Source organism: Thermobia domestica, chromosome 3, assembly GCF_964235325.1.
Source record: "Thermobia domestica chromosome 3, izTheDome1.hap1.1, whole genome shotgun sequence".
NCBI classification, from domain to species: domain Eukaryota; kingdom Metazoa; phylum Arthropoda; class Insecta; order Zygentoma; family Lepismatidae; genus Thermobia; species Thermobia domestica.
This window is the reverse complement of record NC_137456.1, coordinates 47,678,184-47,701,924: the sequence shown is the minus strand read 5'-3', so window position 1 is coordinate 47,701,924 and position 23,741 is coordinate 47,678,184. Positions and strand designations below refer to the sequence as shown.

General features: G+C 35.6%; 1 protein-coding gene across 1 annotated transcript in view; it reads right to left on the bottom strand.

The window, feature by feature from the left end:
* LOC145680364 (endochitinase-like) overlaps window positions 1-23,163 on the bottom strand; it is a 37,220-nt gene extending 14,057 nt beyond the window's left edge. The window contains exons 1-8 of the mRNA XM_081750778.1: window positions 23,110-23,163; window positions 19,597-19,704; window positions 16,561-16,739; window positions 11,778-11,958; window positions 8,190-8,412; window positions 4,205-4,331; window positions 1,747-1,908; window positions 902-980 (exon numbers count right to left, since the gene is read on the bottom strand). Of these exons, the coding sequence (XP_081606904.1) occupies window positions 902-980; window positions 1,747-1,908; window positions 4,205-4,331; window positions 8,190-8,412; window positions 11,778-11,958; window positions 16,561-16,739; window positions 19,597-19,675 (1,030 nt within the window). The 5' untranslated portion in view covers window positions 19,676-19,704; window positions 23,110-23,163. The remainder of the gene's footprint in view (window positions 1-901; window positions 981-1,746; window positions 1,909-4,204; window positions 4,332-8,189; window positions 8,413-11,777; window positions 11,959-16,560; window positions 16,740-19,596; window positions 19,705-23,109) is intronic.
* Window positions 23,164-23,741: the final 578 nt, after the last annotated feature.

The following is a 23,741-nucleotide window of genomic DNA, read 5'->3' as shown; positions in this document are numbered from 1 at the left end:
AACAGTTTTATGTAATTAAAAGAAACAATAGTATTACAACATTAATGACAGTTCCTCATGATAATTAATGTTTTTCAGTTTTCAGTGAATTAATAGATCGATGGGTAGGAAATCAATACCAATCAATGATCAATAAACACTGATCTCTTTACAATATTAGAAGGTTAGAACTGTTCAGGAAATATGAAGAACACGAACTATTATTCTCCAGTTAAATTAAATAAAAATGTATTTCTTCCTGATGCGTATTCGATTGTGGAAATATTAGAACCTTCAAAACCTTAAAGAATATTGAATAGTATATAGTTAGAAAGGCTAAGTTACAATGATTTGCTACATAAAGAAAAGGGATTCCTTGATATACCGAGGTGATAGGTTATGAAAGCATTGTGTAGTGTTCTTTTGTCTCGAACTCCTGTTATTATTACACTTGATATACTGTAACAGAAATTACTGAAAGGTTAACATCAGCAATATTATGATCAATAATCCCTTATTAATGAATATTATAAGGATTACTGTACTGAGCGACTCTACGATATAAGAGTTCTTTGGGTCTGGAGTGAACAATTAATATGTAAGACGTAAGCAAAATATATTTGCCTTTTGATAAGTGTGCAAGTAGGTAGTGAGTTTGTCAATGATTTGATTAATTTCTTCCCTTATTTCGTTGGGTGACCTTCGTGTGCAAAGGTGTTTACAGTTTTTTTTTATTATTATTATTTAAGAAAATGAAATAACGTGTTTAAATGTTTCGTCTCTATAAAATGAAATAATTCCAAAGGACGCATCATTTCTTACCACGGGCTTTGGAAACACATTTACACACAATATATATTTACTACTTTTATAAAATGATTGCATTTAATGGAAATTAGTCTTACGTAACAGGAATAATTACCTCTATAAGCATAAGGAACAAGACCCTCACTATCCCACTCTCTGTGCCAGCCAACTTGAGAATAAGTTGTATTACAAATCTGAAAAATAAAATAAAATAAAATGTTCAATATTAAGTCAGTCAGTAAGACAGAAAAGTAATTGTAATTACGCAAGAATAAATATAAGGTTACTATACAACTCTTATTCCTTTGTAGGCTTTTTCTGTACCCTTAATTTTTAGTAATTGAGACACATTTCCTTACCAAACTGTTTCTGACATTTGAAACATTTCTAGTGTGAATGGCTCAATGGTAGCGCGTTCACCTCTGGTGCTTGGGGTCCCGGGTTCGATCCCAGCCCCCGCCAAGTGAACTTTGTGGTGGACAAACACCGCGTGCGTGGGTTTCCTCGGGGTTCTCCCGTTTCCTCCCATTTTCTTCATTCCACCATTTCGTTCATTACTCATCATCACCGTCTCCTTTAGCCTAACCGGCATAAGCGTGGGACGTAAAGCTCAAAGATTTCATTTCATTTAAGTAATTTTCTCGTACGGCTTTAGCTTTGCTCAGTCTTGAAGGAATCATATGTTGCCAACAACATTTTTTTTTTCACGCAGAAAATGTATAAAAATATATCAAACATACAGAAATACTTTTATTCCGCTTTAACCGAATTTTCGTTGAACCAAATCACGATCGGTCCCATAAAATTTGATTATACAAGACTCTAAGTATAAACAAAATACTGTTTGAGAAATTTTTGTTAATTTTTTTTTCAACGGCTGCAATAAGATTTCATATTCTTTCCACTAATAACAAATTCATTGTACGTACAACTATTCACTTAAAATATAGTAGCTCTCACCTCTAAGTACGGTATTTTATGCCTATTTTCTCCAGTAATTGGAGCACCCAAATCATGTTGCTCTGGATCTTCTAGAATGAATAAGTGACCAAAGAATGCAACTCCTACTGCAAGCTTCTCAGCTGGACAACCTAGTTCTTCCCATAATAATAGGCCTCCTTCCTAGTAGTTAAAGAAAAAAAAGTCTTAGTAATAAATTGTAATATAAATTCATACACACACACACACACACACACATATATATATATATATATATATATATATATATATATATATATATATATATATATATATATATATATATATATCAAAACGTGTTATAGCCTACGTATGTATATCTGTATAATTTTCCCTTAAAGAACCAGAACAAATAAGTTTTTTAGGATTTAGGATTTTAGATTTCTTTGCTATCGACATCTGTGGCCATGTTAGCCCGTCACGTGTTGAGGAATGACGTCTCTCGGCGAGCGCACTATCCAGCAAAAGGGAAGGAAGAAGGGATTGGGGAAGAAAGGAAGCACCCCGGGATCTATATGTTAGGTACCATCCTGACATTTGCTTGGTGTGAATAAGGAAAACCCAGGAAAAGCTTATTTAGAATGGCTGGCTTGAAAAAAACTTCTTACATATTTTCGACCGATTGCCCCCACCGGGAAACGTACCCGAGACTGCTTGCACTGAAGGCGAATACGTAAGCGACTACGCTACGCGGCGCCACCAAATAAGTTCTTACAAGATGCTGGCCCCAAGTGTTTATTATAAGCAGCATCGTTATTTCAGGTTTTGTTGGAGTGGGGGAAGATTGTACATCGCCATAACATTATTATTATTATTATTATTATTATTATTATTATTATTATTATTATTATTATTATTATTATTATTATTATTATTATTATTATTATTATTATTATTTTAGTGGTCGCAAGGAGTCGTGAAGCTTGATCTAGATCTACCGATTTCAGGATTCAATAAAACGTGAGATCATGGATCTGGTTGTCAATCCGTATCCATGAAATTTTGCCAACCACTGTCGTCTCTCGCACTATACGAAGAACATCTGCTTTGTGTACAGTGTTGTCGGATCGCTGCTAAATTTAGTTTTGTTTATTTTTGTTGTCGTTGTTTTATATTTTCGCTGTTATTACTGTTACCGTTTAATTCGAATAATAGTCACCGTTCGAATTTTAGTTCTTTAAATGCTGTATTTTTATTGGTCGATCACCGTATCTTCAAAGTTTGGCAACATTGTTGGTGCACTTCTGTTATTTCACGTTTTCTCAGGTATACGTTCGGAACGCAGCTTCACGAATTGTTCCGAATTCTTCCGATGCATCACACGCAGGGGCGTTATTTAGGTTGAGGGGTAGGGAGGGGCAATTTCCCCCTCTTGAGTTTGAGATTTATATAGATTTTATCAATAGAATACTAGTAAATGAGTGAAAGAGCGATATTTTACTTATATCAAGGGGTCTTGACCCCCCCAAGCAAAATATGAAATGACGCTCCTGATTACACGTGAGGCAAAGCAGTTCTATGATAATCGCAGAGCCCAGGCTTTTACAAGCTGTCTTAGTCTGTATAGTATACAATTTATGAAAAAGAATGTGCTTCTCAAACTCAGAGGGAAAGTTGCTAACCCTACCTTCCCCAAATGACACCCTGATAAAAAGAAGGATTCGTATGCACGTCACGTTTAACAGTTTGTTTATTATCGCTCACTGAACACAAACAATAAATAATCTTCTAATTAACAGTGCATTTTTTTAAAATATGGGACGTTCAGAGCAGAACGAATCTTAAAAAAAAAGAGAGCGCTCACCCCTAGTATGAGGGGTTCCTGGTTCGATTTCAGACTATGTGAGTTTGTGGAGAAAAAAATGTATATTAGAGCCTTCTAAAGCTTCTTCCTTTTCCTCCCCATTTTTATTTCATCAAATTTTTCATAACTTTTAATTTTAATTAATCATACATTACTTTAGCTTACAGGGTAGGACGAAAAATTTAAAAAAAAAAATAATAATTGTGACTTTTAGATACTCTTCCAGACGACATATAGGGTCTAATATACTTTGGAGCTTTGAATTAATTATTATTGGAATATTTGTTGCATGCTTTATGAATATTATTGCTTTGTGAACTATTTAACACTAATTCGTTATACTATACCGAAATACTGTTTATAACGAACTATCCAAAGAAAATGAGATAGCTTCTGGTTTGTACAGTCCGCAGCAAAAAACCTGCAACATGAACATGTAAGTTTATTGTGAAACTACAACTAACAGTGCAGGGAATCAATATAACGTCTAAGTGGCACGAATCACACCAGGGGAAACCTCGGCGTCCTCCCCTGCATACTTATTTTGGAGCAAAAGACTTCGTCGTTTCACAATAAACTTACATGCTTATGTTGCAGGTTTTTTTTTTTCTGCGAACTGTACCAGGTGTAACTTACCACAGTATAATTGATGTAATGTCCTTGGTCGAATCCAGGTCTTGCGTGCAGAGGACTGGGAACATCTGCAAATCCATCCCACGCTCCTCGAAGTTGATAGCTGTAGCAATACACTGCGTCTACAAGACTGAAAGGGTATACATTTGTTTTGTAAATAGGGAGAAATGAGGTAAAACAAATACTACTTTTTTTACGCCTTATAATCGCGTAATTCTCCACTTCCATAAGCTGTTGGTCCTCATGTTGGACTAAACAAAAGCTAAGTTCTTGAAGAAATAAGACAATAAAAACTATATTCTACTTGTCACACTATGGTATCGTATTGCATCTTTAAATACTACTTTGGTTCTCGCCTTGAATCATTCTCAAGCAAAAGTGATCCTTTCATACTAGTTCTCTCTCTCTCTTTCTCCCTCTCGACCAATAATGATACATTACCAACTCATTCTCAAATAACCACTTAACATAAAGGACGAGTATACTCGTCTTTTTATTTTTATCGAAAACTTAAAACGACGAGTATACTCGTCCTAGCTTCCTTTACCCGTTCTTCTTTTAAAAGGTCGAATATACACGTTTTCTAATGTTTCTTTATGTTTCCACCAGATAGTGCTCCTGAAGAAATCATTTACTCATCTCATTGTTGAGTTGTCAACACCATTTATAATGTTCTTATGTGAATATTGCAATAAAGTAATAAAAATAATTACATTAAAAATGGAACAACTTTCGGTTGAAAATCTGTACGTTAAGAGGATAATAGTGAAACCACACCCTCGCTCACAGTCAAGTAACAGTGATACCACACCCTCGCTTACTTTCAAATAATAGTGATAGCTTTATCATCATTCACCCTTATTCTCAAACAATAGTATACCCTCTGTCTCACTCACTCTTAAATAATAGTGATAACCTCACCATCACTCACACTCACAAGTAACACTTCACATCGTTGCTGCCGGTCTGACGCTAAACTATACATTTTCGGAAAGCACTAGTCCTAAATAGGATAACTACACAGTGCGACGGTCAGACGTTGCCGCGTTCAGGACTTATGGAGCGTCAAACATTAACATGGGGTTTATGAGAGTAACCATAGCAGTCGTATTATTTCATGCTAATTCGTCTTGCATTTGAACTCTGTGCTAACATTTGTGTTGTAGCAGTCGTATTATTTCATGCTAATTCGTCTTGCATTTGTACTCTGTGCTAACATTTGTGTTGTTTTTGTGTTTTTTAGGTATGCGTTGTAAGATGGATCCGAAAGTGGTCGTTTGGGCTCTGGTGGCCGAGATCGGGACAAATGAGCGCAATCCAAATTTGGAAGAGCAAAGGATGGTGGCACACATCAAGTCTCTTTTGACCAGCGGGATGGAAGTCGTTGAAGAGATTCGTACGCTCGGCTTCGGTGACAGTGATGGTGACCAGGGGGACGGAGACATGGATTTTGGAGACGAGGAAGACCAAGAGCAGGAGGATGCAGAGATGCCTTCGTCATCGCAGCAGTCTCATACGTCTTCCGCATCTGGCTCATCAGCGTCAGAATACCTGCCCTCTCCTGTGAAGAAGCCGAAGTTCCAGGATCAGCCTCCAGAAGACTCCAAAATGACACCAGAGCAGTGGCGCGAGTACAAGGCAAAAGCCTATGCCTACTGGACGGTAAATCCAAAAACAGGTAGGCCTTGGAACACAAAGACCGGTCGTGCTACCCACTCGACTCTGCAGAATCAGTTCAGGTATATTCGGAACATTGGCGTGCTACGTCACTTTGGGGCAACACAAGGCAAAGATGACAAGAAGACGCTGATGGCAGAGATCAATGAGGCAGTTCGGGGCATGTTCGCGGAGAAACAGCACACTGCTATCATTCACGATCGAACGTTGCGAATTTGGGCTAGGCAAACAGCTAATGAACTGGACCCTAACAAGAGTCTCAAGTTCAAGGCATCACCGTCGTGGGTGTACAGATTCAAGAAGCGCAACAACATCGTGGACCGTGCAATCACCCACAGGGTCGGCAGGACCTGGCAACTGAAAGAGTTGGACTTGCAGCAGCAGGCTGATGCTTTCGTATTAGCGACTCGCGAGCTCATTGCAAGCGAAAGCATCCCACCAACGCAGGTTGCCAATGCAGATCAGAGTAGCTTCAAGAAGTTGTTGCAGAGTACTCGCACTCTCCGTACCAAAGGAACAACAGTCGTGCGAGCGGTTGTGGGATCCATGAGCGCAACAACCCACAGCTACATGATCATGCCCGTGATCACCATGGCCGGAGAGATTCTGCGGCCGATGTATGTACTGGTGTCGGAACCAAGTGGAAAGTTTCCGGGAAACAAGCCTGCAGATCCACCGAACATCAAATCATTTGCTGGCAAAACGTCCAACATGAACAGGGACGACCTTAAGGACTTCTACGAGCAAGTGTTCTGGCCAAGCATGCCTGATGATCGGAAGAAGATCGTTTTGCTATTGGACTCGTGGACTCTGAACAAGGACGACAATCTATCGAACGCACTGAAGCCTGCCGACGTTGCGTTGCACAAGAGACTGATTCCTGGTGGTTGCACTGGAAAGATTCAGCCTTTAGATGTGCATTTCTTCCGTCAGTACAAGTCCTTTGTACGCTTTGTGACCGACACACTGGCCATGGACAGTGTCATGGATATCTGGCATCGCGATCGATTCCTGGCACTACAGTCGTTTTCACTCTACCAGTTCAGCGCACCCCGATTCAAGAACCTGATCCGGTACGCTTTCCACAAGGCTGGCTATCTGGACGAGGAGCCGGGAATGTGGATCTCTCCGCACGAGTACTGCTTTGACTCCCTCGACGAAGGTGACGTGTGCTTCACGTGCGGCGAACTACCGTTCGTCAAGTGTGCACACTGTGAGCGCACTCTTTGCATCTCTCATGCTCTGTTCGACGATTTGCACATTGATTGTACCCTTTAACTTACGCAAACAAGTGCTCAATCAGACAACGTCGATTCAAACGTCACAAACCTTGTGTTCTTCTTCGTTTCCTGTAACTCTCATAAACCCCATGTTAATGTTTGACGCTCCATAAGTCCTGAACGCGGCAACGTCTGACCGTCGCACTGTGTAGTTATCCTATTTAGGACTAGTGCTTTCCGAAAATGTATAGTTTAGCGTCAGACCGGCAGCAACGATGTGAAGTGTTACTTGTCAGACAATAATGATACTATCATCCTCACTTACCCTCAGTCTAAAAAAATAATAATGATACCCCTCACACGCACTCTTAACCTGTAAATACCGGATTAATGCAAAAAACGGTTAATGCTTCTTTTTAAAAATAAAATGTTAACCAAGTAAAGCTGAACGAGTTTTGTTTCGTGTCTTTCAGTCCTCTCAAACATGAGATATTAGATAACTAAGTTTCAAGTTATATGAACTCTCTAAAACAAGTGTGAGTCATTTCAATTTTAAGCAGTTTGCTGCACTTGAAAAACTCGCTTTTTAAAAGTTTATCGTTGTCTTCACATTCACTCACCCCTAACGGCATGTACTGAAATAGGGATGAGTGCGTGTGATAGCTTATTCGCGTTTATTTGATAATAAACATAGTAAACTAAAAGAATTACGAAAGAATTTCTTTCATGTTAAAAGGTTATATTATACAGGGTGATTTTTTTTAAGAATGAGTGGATTTCATTCAGTCATAACATCTGTAAAAATTGCCCAATTTTAATTTAACTTGATGCAAATGACGCAACGGTAACCGGAAAATCATCAAAATGACGTATTTTATCGATTTTTTAAAATAATGGGTGGATTTCAATAAATCATATATTATATAAGAACACTGTATGGTCCATTATGAAGCATAACATATTCTGTTTCTGGCTCTACAGAATTATATAAATTGTATTTTACAAGTTCTGAAAAATAATTTATACCATCCAGGCTTCTACAACTGCATGACAATTTGCACTCGGAAAGAAATAAGTGAAATTATTTTTACCTGCAGAGTTCCTGGACATGAAATCCATCATCAATGCCTGTTCTATTGACTGGAACCACTACTGTTATTTCTAACCCTGTTCCTTGTTCGTCAAAAGCTGCTCTCAGCTCCTGAAGGAATAAAAGGAAGTTATCCTTGTCTTCTGGTCTTCCTCCCATAGTTGCATCCCCAGGATATTCCCAGTCTAAATTCAGACCATCGAAGTTGTATTCTTCCAAAAGATCTGCAAAGGACAAAAGAAAATTTATACACCTTAAAACTTATTCAGAAATTACAGGAAGGTTGGATGCTCAGCATTAGTTCTGTTTTGAACATTGTAGGTGAGTGTATGTTCAAAAATTACATATAACTCTCCACCTCCGGTGCTTCGGGTCCCTGGTTCAATCCCAGCTCACGCCATGTGGACTTTGTGGTGGACAAACATCGTGCTCGTGGGTTTTCTCGGGGTTCTCCCGTTTTCTCCCACTTTCTTCATTCCACCATTTTATTCATTTCTCATAATCACCGTCTCCTTTAGCATAATTGTGGGACGTAAAACTGAAATATTTCATTTTTACACATAACTCTTCTTTTAAAACCATTGTACCAGCACTAATAGATAATATATCTTCGTAACTGAATCGTGCAACAATAGGTTGACATAATTCAATCTTATTTTTAGGTAAAGATAACGGATAATCCAAAAATCATGTACATCAAAATAATACTATTTGATACAGTACCTATTATATATTTTCACGACACACGTATATTTTCACAACATGCGAACTGTTGTTAAGGAATAATTTCACACCATATGCTCAAAATGGCTCCCTTGTTCAGTAATGCAAGCACGAACTTTTTTTTTTTTTTTTTTTTTTTTTAAAGCAAGTTTGATGTCGCTTTGTGGAGTACGTGTACACTGAAGTTGTTAATCTCATTTGTTATGTTCATCTTTAGTTCTTCCAGTATCTGGCCTATTGCTATGGACAGTACCTTTAAGGTCACTCCACAGGAAGGAATAAGGGGATGTCAAATCGGGTGAACATGTGGATCATAATCCTTTAGAGATGATACACTCGCCAAAAAATCTAGCGCAAGAAATACATGGTGTCATTAGATGTGTGACATGTGGCACTTTCCTGCTGGAACCAGCACTCATGTTCATCATTGTCAAGAAGCGCAATGAACTGTGTAATGGTATTTTGGTTGTTCACTGTAGTTTCAAAGAAAATGGAGCCCACTATACGATGACGTGATATGGTACACCAAACTTCCATTTTATGAGACTGTACAAAACATTTGAATTTTAAGTTGACCAAATTCGAGTGTTTTGACTGTTTACGTAGTCGCTAAGCTGAAACCACTCTTTATCAGTGAAGAAAACACGGTCAAGCTCTGCAATTCCATGGTTGTCAACAAATGAGTGAAATTTGTACAGTACACTACGCGCTTATCTTTATCCGGCTTCTCAATTACTGAACACTGCGAACATGATTGGCATGAAAGTGTAACCTCTTTATCGCTTTCTTCCATAACGAACACTTCCATACGAAATATGAGAGTGAGCTGATAGTCTCCTCAATGTTTTTGAGGGCGAACTTCAGTTTAGCTTCAGTCAAAATGGGCGATCTTCTGCTTCTCTTCTCTGCAACAGATCCGCGTTCTCAAAAACGGGAGATAAATCTCGTAATGGTTGAGTTATTGTCACATCATGATATTTCCTACGAAATTCGTCTGCAACACGGTATAAGAATATCCACTGGCAAAATAATGTTCAAGAATGAAAACTTTTTGCTCTTGGGAAAACAACATATTCACCAAGGAAAATACAGAGTGTTTCAAAACAACACCGACAACATTTGGGAGGTGATTTCTGGCACCAAGATAAGACAAAAAGTATAGACCAATCTGGGTGCACAAATGCTTCCTTTCGGAGTTATAGGCTGCCGAAAACATGAAGAAAAAATGAACTTTAAATGTCCATAACTCCAAAACTATGGGACCTACCGTAGTCGGGTCAAGACTTCACTTAGGAACTAATACGTGCGCTATCCAAAAATACATGTTTCAGAATCCTAAGGTACTCACGCAACAATTTTTATAAAATGAGTTTGGCTACGGACATATAATTTGAAGTACACAACAACTACCTCTACAAATTGTTGCGGGATCACCACAGGATTCTGAAACTCAGATATTTGGATAGGCCACATGTTAGTTCCTAAGTGAAGTCTTGACAGGACTGTGGTAGGTCCCATAGTTTTGGAGCTATCGACCTTTAAAGTTCATTTTTTCATGTTTTTGGCTGCCTATAACTCCGAAAGGAAACATTAGTACACCCAGGTTGGTCTATACTTTTTGTCTTATCTTGGTGTCAGGAACGTTGTTGGTGTTGTTTTGAAACACCCTGTACAAAGCACTAATGCAAGCGTCGTGTGCTTAATACACATATCAATGGCGTCTGTGTTGCTGTTAACACCAATGGTGCCATCTTGTGGATGCCAATGGAACTTTCCAACTATAACACTATTTATAGACAATTGAATTTGCATGCGCGCAACTTTTGAATCGCATGGTTTGAAGTCTCTGAAAAAGTGGTGACAATTTCTCTTCTTCTTCTTTTTTTTGTATGGTACTAAGAAAACATACTTTTATACAGCAAGTACAATGAAACTCAACTTTAATTGTTTTTTATTATTGTTTATGTTGTGGACTTAGATATGTGTATTTTGGTTAGAACACTATTCCATCCATGTTCACAATTAATAAATTGAAATATGCCAAATTATAACGAGTTTTTATAAGTGGAAAGAAAATAGGCGAAAAGCGTAATGTGAAGGCAGAAGTAAGCAAAAAGATCTGAGAAAGATATTGGATGGAAAAAAGAAAGCAATTAAAATGAAGAATGATAAAAACAACTACAATAGAAACAAGACCAAACCAGGAAAAATAAAGACAAAAAGTGTAATATTAAGTAATTATGAGATTTAAGAAAGAGAAGGATATAAGAAAGAAGAAACACAACAATTAAAATGAATCATGTTCATCAAAATTAACATACATCCAATTGTGAAATACCGGGACAAATGAAAGAAAACAAGTCCAATACAAAAATGAAATAAACGTAAAGAGGAGAAAGATATAAACAAAACAAAACAATTGAAATTAGCAATGTCAATCAAAATTAACAGCCATCTACTTGTGACACTAGAAGAAATAAAAGGAAACAAATATAATATGACATGTAAGGAGGAGAAAGTTATACAGAAAAAGAAAGCAATTAAAATAAGTAATGCCAATTAAAATTAGCAAACATCAAACTGTGGCATAGTAGAAAGAATGAAAAGAAAATCATAATATAGAAAGTGGAAGCTGGATCCAGTTGGCTAAGGGCAGAAGTCAATGAAGAGATTTTGTGAACGTGACATTGAACCTCCGGCTTCCGTAGGCCATTGACTTAGTTAGTTAACATAAACATCTGAATGAATACATCTGAAATGAGACAGATTAGGTGAGAGCATACCGAAAACACATAAAATGTTTAAAGTAAAGGAAACAGGATAAAATTAAAAATAATTACACACTGGTTACTTTTTAGTTACTTACTGATAATACTGTTAATCAAAATAGCTCTTCTCTCTTGGACCGAAACAAGGTCTGAGAATCTTCTTCCGTCGTCAAAAGTCCATCCTCCAAGTGAAAGCGTTGTTTTAAGGCCTGTTTGATTTTGCTTTAGATTTGTGAATCGCCTAAAATCTCCGGGCTGTCCATCATGGTCAAGTTCGGTCTAAATTGAAACATAATAAATGAAATGTAATTAAAATATTTGTATAAGCATATGTATAAGATATTAATGGTTATGGAAAGAATTTGCAGCCAATTTGTTACATATGTTTCATATTTCAAGAAAGCAAGTACCAATGTTTTATTGAAATCGCCAATCTAGAGAATATGCTCTTCTTATAACAAAATATGTATCGAACACAAAGAAATTGACATATGTAATATGAACTCTATGTTTAAAAGACTATTGTAAATGCATTATGTAATACACCAACATTATATTTACTGGGTTTACGCCTGTTGTATTGATGACAAATAAATAAAACAAATCAATTAATATTTCATTTACTTACTTACTTATTTATTTGAATGAAACTAATACTGCAAGTTAGCCATGTAAGTTTGATTTTCTTAAGTAAAAAGCACAAATATGTGTATTTTTGATATTAAACGAAATGAAATTCAATTTTTGAGTTTTACTCTCACGGTTCTGTCGTGTATTGGCTAAAGGAGACGGCGATGATGAAAAATAAATGAAATGATGGAACGAAGAAAGTGGAAGGAAACGGAAGAACCACGAGGAAACCCACACCCACGGTGTTTGTCCACCACAAAGTTCATTTGGCGCGAGCTGGGATCGAACCAAGAACCCCATGCACCAGAGGTGAAGCAGGCACGTAGCCAGGATTTCGCAATAGGGAGGTCCGTGAAGAAATACTGTATTTATCACACCAGGGGCTCGATCATTCTAAACTATTTTACTTGCAACATATATTCGTTCGTTTAGCCAGGATTTCGTAATGGGGGGGGGAAGGGGGCGTGACACGAAATACTGTGGTTACACACCAGGGATCGATCAATCTAAACTATTTTACTGGCAATGGCAATATACCCATATTGGTTTGCTAGGACAATAAAATAAGGATATGTTAGTAAGTATTTTAATAATAAAAAACTACGAAGAAATCTTGAACAAAAGAGTATTGAAAAAGATATAGTCTTCCAAGGTCATTTGAACTCGGTTCTACTTGGTTTCTTTCTTCTTCTTCTTTTCTTATCTTCGTTTAATGCCGTCAAGGATAGCAACGAGATCTCTTTCGGGAGTAAAAACATTCTATAAAATGGATTAGTGTTGCCGCGAAATTCAAAATAGCTCATGTTATTGGTGATTCTGGGCCTTTCTTAAGTTCTACCTGACAGTCTGATCGATCCGGTTTACCGATCGTCATTTGTAGTGCATAGAATTAGCATGGAGCTAGAAGGAATTCGGAGGAATGCTCCGTTACAATAATATCCATTTTCAACTTGACCCCTCCCCGTTTCCTCCACACAAAGCTCCACATAAAAAAGAGTAACCAAACGCTTGCTGTAGCTTTATATTTTTGACGCTGATTCATCTCCTTCTCGTTTCTTTTTGTTTCAAACTTCTTTGATATTTTTCATTTCTGGATCCAAAGGAAGGGGGTCCGGACCCCCCGGACCCAACCCTTGGCTACGTGCCTGAGTGAAGGCTGTACTACTGAGGCAGAACGGCCCCTATTTTTGACCTCGTTTCCTATCAGCTATTTCCACTTTTATATGGTATAATGATAACATAATTTTGGTCAGCAAGAAGTGCTTTAAATTGCGCACCTCCTAAAAAAGTTTGAAGAATGGGTTTACACGTTCATATAGAGATGTTAGGTTACTAATCAAGATAAGTGTAAAAGGTAGCAATAAGGTGCGCACTAGGAACCTTTCAAAGTATGTATTTAACTACGGCCAATATTACTGTAATTACTGGTTCGTAATTGCTTAAATGTATGCTTACGAATTCATTTCTGAATACTCTATTACTCGTTTTTGTAATTATCTACATTAGTGTCTGTAGACCGATTTCAAAACAGTATCAATACTTTTCTTAGCTACGTAACGTGAAAATAAATATTCCCTTTTCTCTTATTACCTGCTAGTGCACAATTTAAAGAATTTCTTGCGAATTAAAATAGTACAGCGTGTTTCAAAACGAATATCGGCTTTTGTAGTATTTATTACAATTAACTTACAATTATAAATAATATATCAAATGAAAGAGCAACTCAACAGTTTTGTATGCACGCATGAGCTTGCACTGTTTCTTCTGTCTGCCGTTAGAAAGCGCTAGACGATGAAGATTTTCTGGATCGTGTCGTCTTTAGTGATGAATCGACATTTCACCTGAGTGGTGATGTGAACACTCATAATGTTCAATCTAGGGGTCAGGAAATCCCCACGAGATGCTATAGTTGCAACGAGGCTTCCCTACATTGAATGTATTTTGTGTCATATCCCGGCAAAAAACTTTATGGTCCTTGTTTTGGATGTCCTCCACGTTCACCAAATCTGACGCCATGTGATTTTTATCTTTGGGGATTCATCAAGGATCATGTCTATTGCCCCCGCTACCAGCTGACCTTCCCGACTTAAGAAAGGGAATTGAAGTAGTTTTGCAAGAATTACTCCAAACACACTGATGAGGATTTGGAAAGAACTCACCTATAGACTCGACATGTGCCGTGTGTCTAATGGTGCTCACATTAAACACTTGTAGTAAAAATTGTTTGAGTTGCTATTTCATTTGATGCATTAGTTATAAATGTATGTTAAATGCAATAAATACTACAAAGCTTTAAAACCCTGATATTTATTTTGAAACTTCCTGTATATTAGGCTGCCGTTTATATGAAGCCATTGCTTTTCTGTGATGTTTCCTGCTCGGTACATCTTTCTTTCAACTAACTTGCCATCCATCACTTGGGCTCCCTCGTCGCTATGTGCTTAGCATACGAGTCCCCGGCGCGGGAGACCTGGTTTCAATACCCGGTGAGAGCTCATGTGGTTCGATCTCTCCTTAAGCTGTAGATCCACGCCTCATATAGCTTCGGTCTTCAACGGGACTCTAAACTCAAAACCAACAATCGAAACAATCTATATTACCTTTACAGGTGCAGATTTCTAATCTTGATTTTGTTAAAATCCAACGATGCACACGAGGGTTCTTAAAAACGTTTCCCCAACTATAAAACACATATGTATGTCGATAATAAGTTATGAACGAATGAAAAAAATATTTGTTTAAAGAAATCTTCTTGCCGAAACGAATTTGATCACCCATTCAGTTGCTGCATACGAGAGTTTGGTGCTCTTTCATAAAATTGAAAAACGAGCATCCAATATTATAATAAGTGAGTTGTGTAATATAGTTTATATGTCACGCTGCGGAATTTGAATTCTTTATCACCATTCTGGGTGCTTTCGAGTGTATTTTCTTTTTAAATAGTGAAATATTGCGTGATAGTTTTTCTTAAAAATAAAACAAATATCTCATTCTCAGAGCCACAGTGAGTAAAAACACATCGTTAATTGAAGGAAGCGTATAGTTGCCGTCAGAAAGTATATGTACTTTTTCAATACATACTTTTTCTCAATAAGTTTGTAATACACAATTTCAGCAACCATAATTTACTTTATTATTTTCATTGTGTTTTCATGATGCGTAATATTGTTAATTTTGCTTCATGCATTCGTTATAATTACAAGAAAATTTTTATTATTAGAGGCACAGCGTTTTACTGATGACTGTACAATCAGGGTGTCGAAATTGGTGGTGGGTGTATAGAACCACATCCAACTCCTGTGATCTTTAAAAGAACTTTTGATTGTGACTTAATTACTTGTTTAGTTTGATAGTAATATTTAATCAATTTACCAAAAGAAAGTATTATAAAATTTTGCCTCTTATTTTTATGCCATCACAGCTTATATTACACTTTTGCAAGTGCCAGTTCTTCTGATAGAGCCCAAACCACTTTCTTATCCTCTTGCAAACTATTCCTAATACATTTCTACCACTATATTTTTACAACACAATATTTATTATTATTTTTTAAATTTCCATCAAGTTAGTACTTATTTCCTATTAACACTTGACTCATAGTTTTAAATTTAACATCACCTAATGCATTTACTTTTCGGCAAATAAATGCATGTTTCGTACATACATTTGGATATTTTATTAGGTATAATTTTTGTGAACTCGTTATACAGATATATTCCGTAATATTCATACACACATACACCTATATATATATATATATATATATATATATATATATATATATATATATATATATAATTATTTCTGATACTCTTCCACAGGGATCTTCTCTTTGTACATCCCAGTTTTCGGCATTATACAACTGGGATGCTATAAACTATATTTCCTATATTTTATTGTAGTAATTTAATGTAATTTATTGGTTCTTTCCTTGTAGACTTAAGAATTCCATTAAATGAAGAAATATATCTGTAAAAGCTATTACTGTATCGATTGGATTTTATTTCATTTTCGGTGTACTTTTAAAACATTAGTATCTTCTATTAATCAGGAATCAATTTCGCTTTTTTATCATATTATTGTTTCGAATAGCAATCTGTTTTTCTTCTTTCGGCTAATGCTTTAAATTAACAAATTTACACAACCTACACAATTTATATATAAATATGTTATACATAATTTTTATCTTTATAAGTTATAGTGGATGTTGTTAGTGATTTAGACGAAGAAATAAAATCATTATAGACTTACCTCTGGGTTATAAATGAGAACTTCCCATGTGTTATTGTCTACAGTAACATCTGAATACATGAGATAGTTGCACAGATCAGTTGGGATATCTTCTATTCCGTACGGAGTGGAATTGTAAGCCGGCCATGAGTGGTAATAACAGGCCCGTCGCGCAAGTGTATCTCCAGGTTGTGGCAAATCTGACAATGTAAAGAAATCATATATCAGAATTAATACTTCTTTGTTAGCGTGTGACTCTCTTCTTGCTATTCGATACTCTGCAAGTGATTCTCAGGATTTTTTTAAATTACAAAACACATATGTAATCCTGTTTAAACATCCTTAAGCATTAATTTATAACATGGAAGGCAAGGCAATAAGGGACTAACTAGACTATATGGGTTATGTCCCTATTGTACTAGGGTCATGCCATCAGCCTCGTCATATTGCACCAGACAACCGTCATCTGGCTGTCAGCAGTGCATTTCTCTTTCACTCACACACACACAAGGAAAACGAATCTAGCTAATATCTAAAACAAACCAGTTTGAACACAGGAAACTAGGGAAAATGAATTTTTAATAGAAACCGGACTCCTGCCGACAGACAGATAGTTCAAATGTCTATCTAATGGATGGTTCATGGAATGGTATCCAGAGCAATGTCCGATTAAGGAAGACAGACTGTCCACAAGTCGAGTATAGTATAGGTCTTCTGCGATATTCTGATATACTTTCACATTTATTATATTAAGTTAGGGCAGTAGTTCTTGTTGCGTTATGTTAAAAATAGTTTGAAGAAGTACATAGACTGAATTTAACAATCTTATCGATATTATCTATTTAGTTATAAAAATTATATTTAAAAAAAATCTAGGTATGAATAGTTATAGGACACAGTAGTAGCAAGGCACCCCCGGCCTAGTATAGACTTTATATTGCCGCTTTGCCGGCCATATATGAATGAGTGGCAAGAGAAATAGAAAGCGAGCATGACATTCCTGTTAACGTCCATTATTATTATCATCATAATTTAACTTACCCTCTCCAGCAAGAAAAGAAATATAGCTATTAACCCATACTGCGCTCAGAGAATGTTTGTTTCTTGCATACGTAGTGTCAGGCAAGGTGTATCATATTTGATACAAAATAAATTATGGCTAGTATTAATGTTCAGGTCGTGAGCTGTATCACAAATATATATTGTATCATATCTGATATTTCTCCTGAGCACATAGTTCACCATATATCCGGTAGATGTAAGGAAAATGTTGCTTCAGTACAGGGAGAAAGAAGTCTTGGCGAAGACGAGAATAGAAGAGTTTATAGGTCGTCTTCGCTGAAGGACAAAGAATAGTTTCGAAGTTGCAAAAATTCCAAGTTCATGAAGTAAGTTTCCTAATTGTTTTTGCGAATGCTATAATTTGATTTTGTACGAGAGAGGAACATGAACTGTTGATGCATAATGTATCATACGTGATACAGAGTATTTTTATATTTTAGCACAAAAAATTAGTTTAGGACATTTTTCTATTCGGATATTAGTTAGAAGTGTCTTATCATATGCTTGTATATTATTTTACTTAAATACAAAAAAAATCACTGTAGGGTTAAGGTTATTGGAGTTAGACATATCACTGTTGATTTCAAAAAAAATTTTTTTTCTATTCTATACAGTTTCTTCCCGTTTTCGTTTGGTTTCAGATAAAAAAAAATATAGGAGTTTTATCATAAACGCTTGGAAAAATATTGAAAACTGTATATTAATTGGATTCAATTTAGCTGTTGTGTTAAATATACCGTCAATAGTTCAGAAGTTGGAGAAACGTGTGAATGAAAAAGGAAAGCAGAAGTGTCATTTTAGGTTTTGTGCCGTGGAGGAAAGAGAACAAGAGTCTCAACCAATCTAAGTAGCTTCACATTCTTCATTAGTAACGAAAATTGTCATTATAAATTCAAGATTACTTAAATTTTAATTATAAATATACAAATGTATAGTACAGAATTTTCACAAAAGTAAAAGACATTTAAAGGTTTTATAAAAGTAGTTATTAGAATTCTAGTTCATTTCAAAGAAAAAGAAGAAGAAGAATGATGCTCCGTATAAATTAATGAGCTGCACAAGAATAAAAACTAATATGATGCACTCTCTCTTGTGCTTCGAACTTAAGAACCATTTGCTGCATATGCTCTGTCATTAGCAAGTGGATTTAGCCAGTACAATGAAAATAAGCTTCACATTGTAAAACTTATTATAGTACTGAATTGGCAGATGAAATGATCCTAATGTGCTTGTGTATCGGACATTCTCACCTCACACATTTCTATCCGGTACTTCGTGCTAACCGTCCGCGTTGTGAAAACTATATCGTCCCATTAAGCATTCGGCACATTCTAGCAGAATGCCCAAAATACTCAGATCTCTGGGAACATTTAGGACTGCTTGAAAATTTTAACATTTTTGTAGGACAATGCAGTTTCTAGTAACCATATTTTCATTTTTATTCGTGAGATTAGAATTGTTAACATGCTCTGAGTTTTTGTGTGTTATCTTTTTATTGTTAGATATTTCCAGTTATATGTTGCTTTTATTCATATTTTTGAGTAATTTTCTTGTTATATATTTTATAGTTTGTTCTTTTAACACTTTTTGTAATTTCAGTTCTATTTTTTAATGTTTGGCTCTTTGTTACTTGTTTTAATGTCTTATTTTGTAGAATTTGTACTTGACGCGGACAAATAACTGCCGCCTGCACTAAACTATAATCATTAATTTACAATATGATTTTTTTTATTTTTATTTTATTTTATTTTATTTTTTTTTTAGTTAGGCACCATTGTAATCTAGCTGTGATGGAATCCCAGTACATTGCAACTACAGTATCTCTTCATATTTCACTGAAAAATCTACGTGTGAAATCATGAGAGGTGTAAGTGCTTTTTAAAGTTCAAGTTTTCAATGGTCACAAAAGTTTTGTTTAATACAACGTCCAAAAAATTAATATAAACATAAATATAAACAATATAAATATAAACAATATTAAATATAAACAGATACCTGATTTTATATTAGCTGCCTCTATTTGGCTTAATATTCCTGTTGTTATAATATACGTTATAAGTAGGATGTTTCTCATGTTTATGGATATCCGTTTTTGCTTTTAATCTACAAAAGAAGAAAATATTATTATCAATTATGCACAGGTTTATTTATTTCGTAGTGATCTTGGTGTAAACTTCATGAAACTGACTAATTATTGCATATATAAAAAAACTACACCTGGTATCATACAGAGACATAAATAATAACTCCGCAGGTTCTGCAATGCAGGGGTCTCCAAGCCATTAGTGGTCCCCAAATCGTAAAAAGTGACTTGAGTAAGTTTTTAATAAAGTATTTACTACAAGACGCCAATACCACCTTAAGTTACACACTAAGTATTATTAATATTGTTAATATTGCAGACATTATTGAAGAGGTTCAGTATGTAAGTTTGAAAGAAAAGTTTGGTAGTTTATACAGGTATTAAAGTCCAGAAGGTATAACGTCGTTGACTTCCCTCGCTCGAATCTGCTCGTCACTGGGGGTGTGGTAAGAGGATAGCCAATCACCGGGCTCAGCGAGCCACGAGTAACCAAGCTGGCAACTCCCCATATACGTCACTACAACTTTTCGCGGAAAGCCAACGACGATATATCATCCGTACTATAACTAGAAATTATCCAAAACTATTCATGGCAACACTATTTGAAAGGCACTTATTATTGTAAACTGTGCTGCAGAAGAAAGACCTGGTTACTTAAATGAAAACAAATTAAAAAAAAAAAAAACATTCGTTGAATTTGAGAAATCGTTTAAAAACTTTTAATGCTTCTAGTGTATCTGACATTCTGGTCTACGTGTGTGTGTCTTCTATGTTTGTTTCTCTCTCACACGAAATGACGTTTATGATGATTGATTATTCTTACAATTAAATACAGTATGAAACTATGTAGAGTTCAGTTCTGCATTCAGAAGTAGTTATAACTAGAAATTATTCAAAAGTATGCACGTTTGAACTGTTAAAGCAAAAGCTTCCTCATCCAGCACGTATCGGTATTTTCTTAAATTGATTATTTATATTCTTCCTATTTCTATGCCCAAAATAAACGTTTTATGGGTTTGAGTCATCTAGTTCCAAACCGGCTCTTGTCCGTTTACAGCAAATCTCGGAAAACCGAGTAAAACTGTCGAATCGATTTGCTTTGTAGTACTGGGAATATTTCCAAGCGATTCACATGAACTGACTCAAAGCATTTCCCGTTCTACAAACCGTACAGAACCTATACACTATACAAACCAGAAAAATATGCTTGGTTAGAAGGTACCTTGACTAATGTATGATAGTTTTTTTTGTTTTTTTTTTGTTTGTGGTAGTGGATTTGGTTTGTAGTTACAGCATAGATCTTTAGTTCTTAGCTTTGTATCGTGAGCCAACTGGTAATTTCATCAATTTCGGTACTGAAATTTAAAGACAATCGCTCTTGATGTCAATGTGTCCCATAGGAACTATAAATGTACCACATTGACTTGACACCTAGTCTTCCGTTCCGAGCGCTGCTATCGGCTGAAGGAATTCCACTCCCTTTCGCTGAGGGTCTCTCGCTTAGCAACAGCTGAACCCTTATTGGTCCAATACGTGGGTGTGTCAAGGGGTAGTTTTAGTTCGCATTTTTGCCACGGCTCAAGACATTTTGGCAGCACTTTAGGAATCTCATGCACCAGAGGTATGCGCTCTACCACTGAGTAACCCTGCCCACGAGTAGAAGAACTCACTTTCAGTGTGTTATGAGAGAATCAATTGTGGCGAAAGAAAGTTAAGGCAATACGGAGTATAATGCATGCTTTATATGTAGAAAAGTTCTTTTAAAATTATTTATACCATTCAAAACGATAATGACAACTATTATTCATTATTTTGATAGTCTGGCAGTTATACTCTAGTAGTAATGTTTCTTTGTGTTAAAAATATAAAATAACTTGGAATTTGCTACACAAGAAAAATATTTTTAAAAAATTAAACAATTGTATCCGTATCCGTGGTATAGGATTTTAAATTACAGTTACACTGAGAAAAAAAGGATTAGGATTTCCGTGTGGATACATCGTATTTACACGGGTGTGCTCCTTATGTAATGTAATTTCATGTATAAAAGTACAGCAGGTGGGAACACCATGCCAAGTCTGGAGTTCGGAGTCGAACTAGACTCGTTGTGATTGGATAATTTTATTCACATGATTGATTTCGTGTTAAAAACTATTACTCTCGTAAGATAGGGAGTCGCAGATTTAGAAAGAACCAAGAGGGGACACTCGTAGAAAGGTAGTAACAACATTATATACCTAAGTTACCACCGTCAGAATGGGTATGGCGTTAATTCTAGATTTGAAATTGTGGTCCTACAATACAAAATTTTCGCTGGACGGTGGTGTAGATCGTACTACTGATGAAACAACATTACTTAATGTGCTGACGCGCGTAACTTGGTAAAAACAGCATTCACATGCCGACTGGATTATGCATTTTTCTCCGTGTAGTATAGAGACATATATACTACATATAAAATGGTTTTAAGTCTCTTATAGACCTATTCTCGAATTTATATATATATATATATATATATATATATATATATATATATATATATATATATATATATTTTGTTGGACAACACTTCCACAATGATTAAGAGATCAAGAATGAAGTTGAAATGTATTTCCAGCAGTAGGCGCTCGAACTCTGTGTCTGTGAGGTGCAGAAAATAATACCGTCCTCACTTAAAAAGTTTTTGGACAATGGTGGTAATTAAGTTGATAAATTATAATACTATCTACAATAAATTACCGAATGAAATGAAACTTGAAAACAATTACAATTTGTTAAGAAAAAGCTTTAAAAAAACACTTAATACAAAACGCATACTATTCCATAAATGAGTTTCTGCAATATTAAAGAATGTCAGAAACTGACAAATTATTTTTTGGGCAAATCCTGGTAAATTATGTAAATTTTAAATCTCCTATACATTTTTTCTTTTGGTTTTCCCTCACTTAATACTATTTTTGTTAATGTAAACTTTTAAATATTTTTTTTGTAATGTAAAAGTTTTGATGGCTTTCTTCGCATTAAGTATTATGCAATATGTATGTATTATGTATTCCTTTTTATATGTATCATCTTGTGAATTGTACTGAACCCTCCAAATACCACGGTTTCATGGAGTAAATAAATCAAATCAAATCAAATAACCCTTGTTTCACTAAATACGTTGTAGTTGACATTTTTGTTTGTGTAGTCAAATTCAGATTTCTTTTGAATGAATATTAACCGTTGTGATCTTACTTTCCGGTTCCACTTCTGCACACACACACACACACACACACACACACTCACACACACACACACACACACACACACACACACACACACACACACACATACACACACACACACACACACACACACACACACACACACACACACACACACACACATACTAAACCAAAAAATGAGAGAGAGAGTTATCTTACGTGCCAGAAGCTGGAACTGTCTTGACTGTTCTTTCCGAGTGTATTTATTTGTGTTCACAAGGAAAACTATCACTATCTAAAGCAATTATTATTTTTTGCATGTCATGAATTCTTGAACTTTGATTCGGAACGAGAGAAGAGGTGATTTCCAAAGATATTGTATATCTACGTACTAATTTCACAATATTCTACAGCGAAAAAAAAAATCCATTTAATATTAAAAGATAATCTTAATGTTATACGTACATTGTTTCTGACCTTTCTTAACTTTTCCGTATGCGTGTTCTAGTGTCGATTTCGTATCGAGATATTATTTTGTTGCTATATGCAACATTGTTTTATTAATTTGTTATGTATAGTATTTCCTAATAGTTTCATAGTTTAGAACAGCTCTAAGAGTAAATAATTGTGAAAGGAAGAAACAGTTTTATGAAGAAAGATTTTTTAAATAAAAATGTAATACACCCATCCACTGGGAAACCAGTCGATCAGAGGAGGTGTTTCTGAGATGAAAATGTAGAACAAATAACGTGAAATACTTTAAAAACTTCAAGAAAGCATTATTCTTTTGGTCTACAATGGTGATGGCCAATGCAATGAAAATGAAATGAAATCTTTAAGTTTTACGTCCC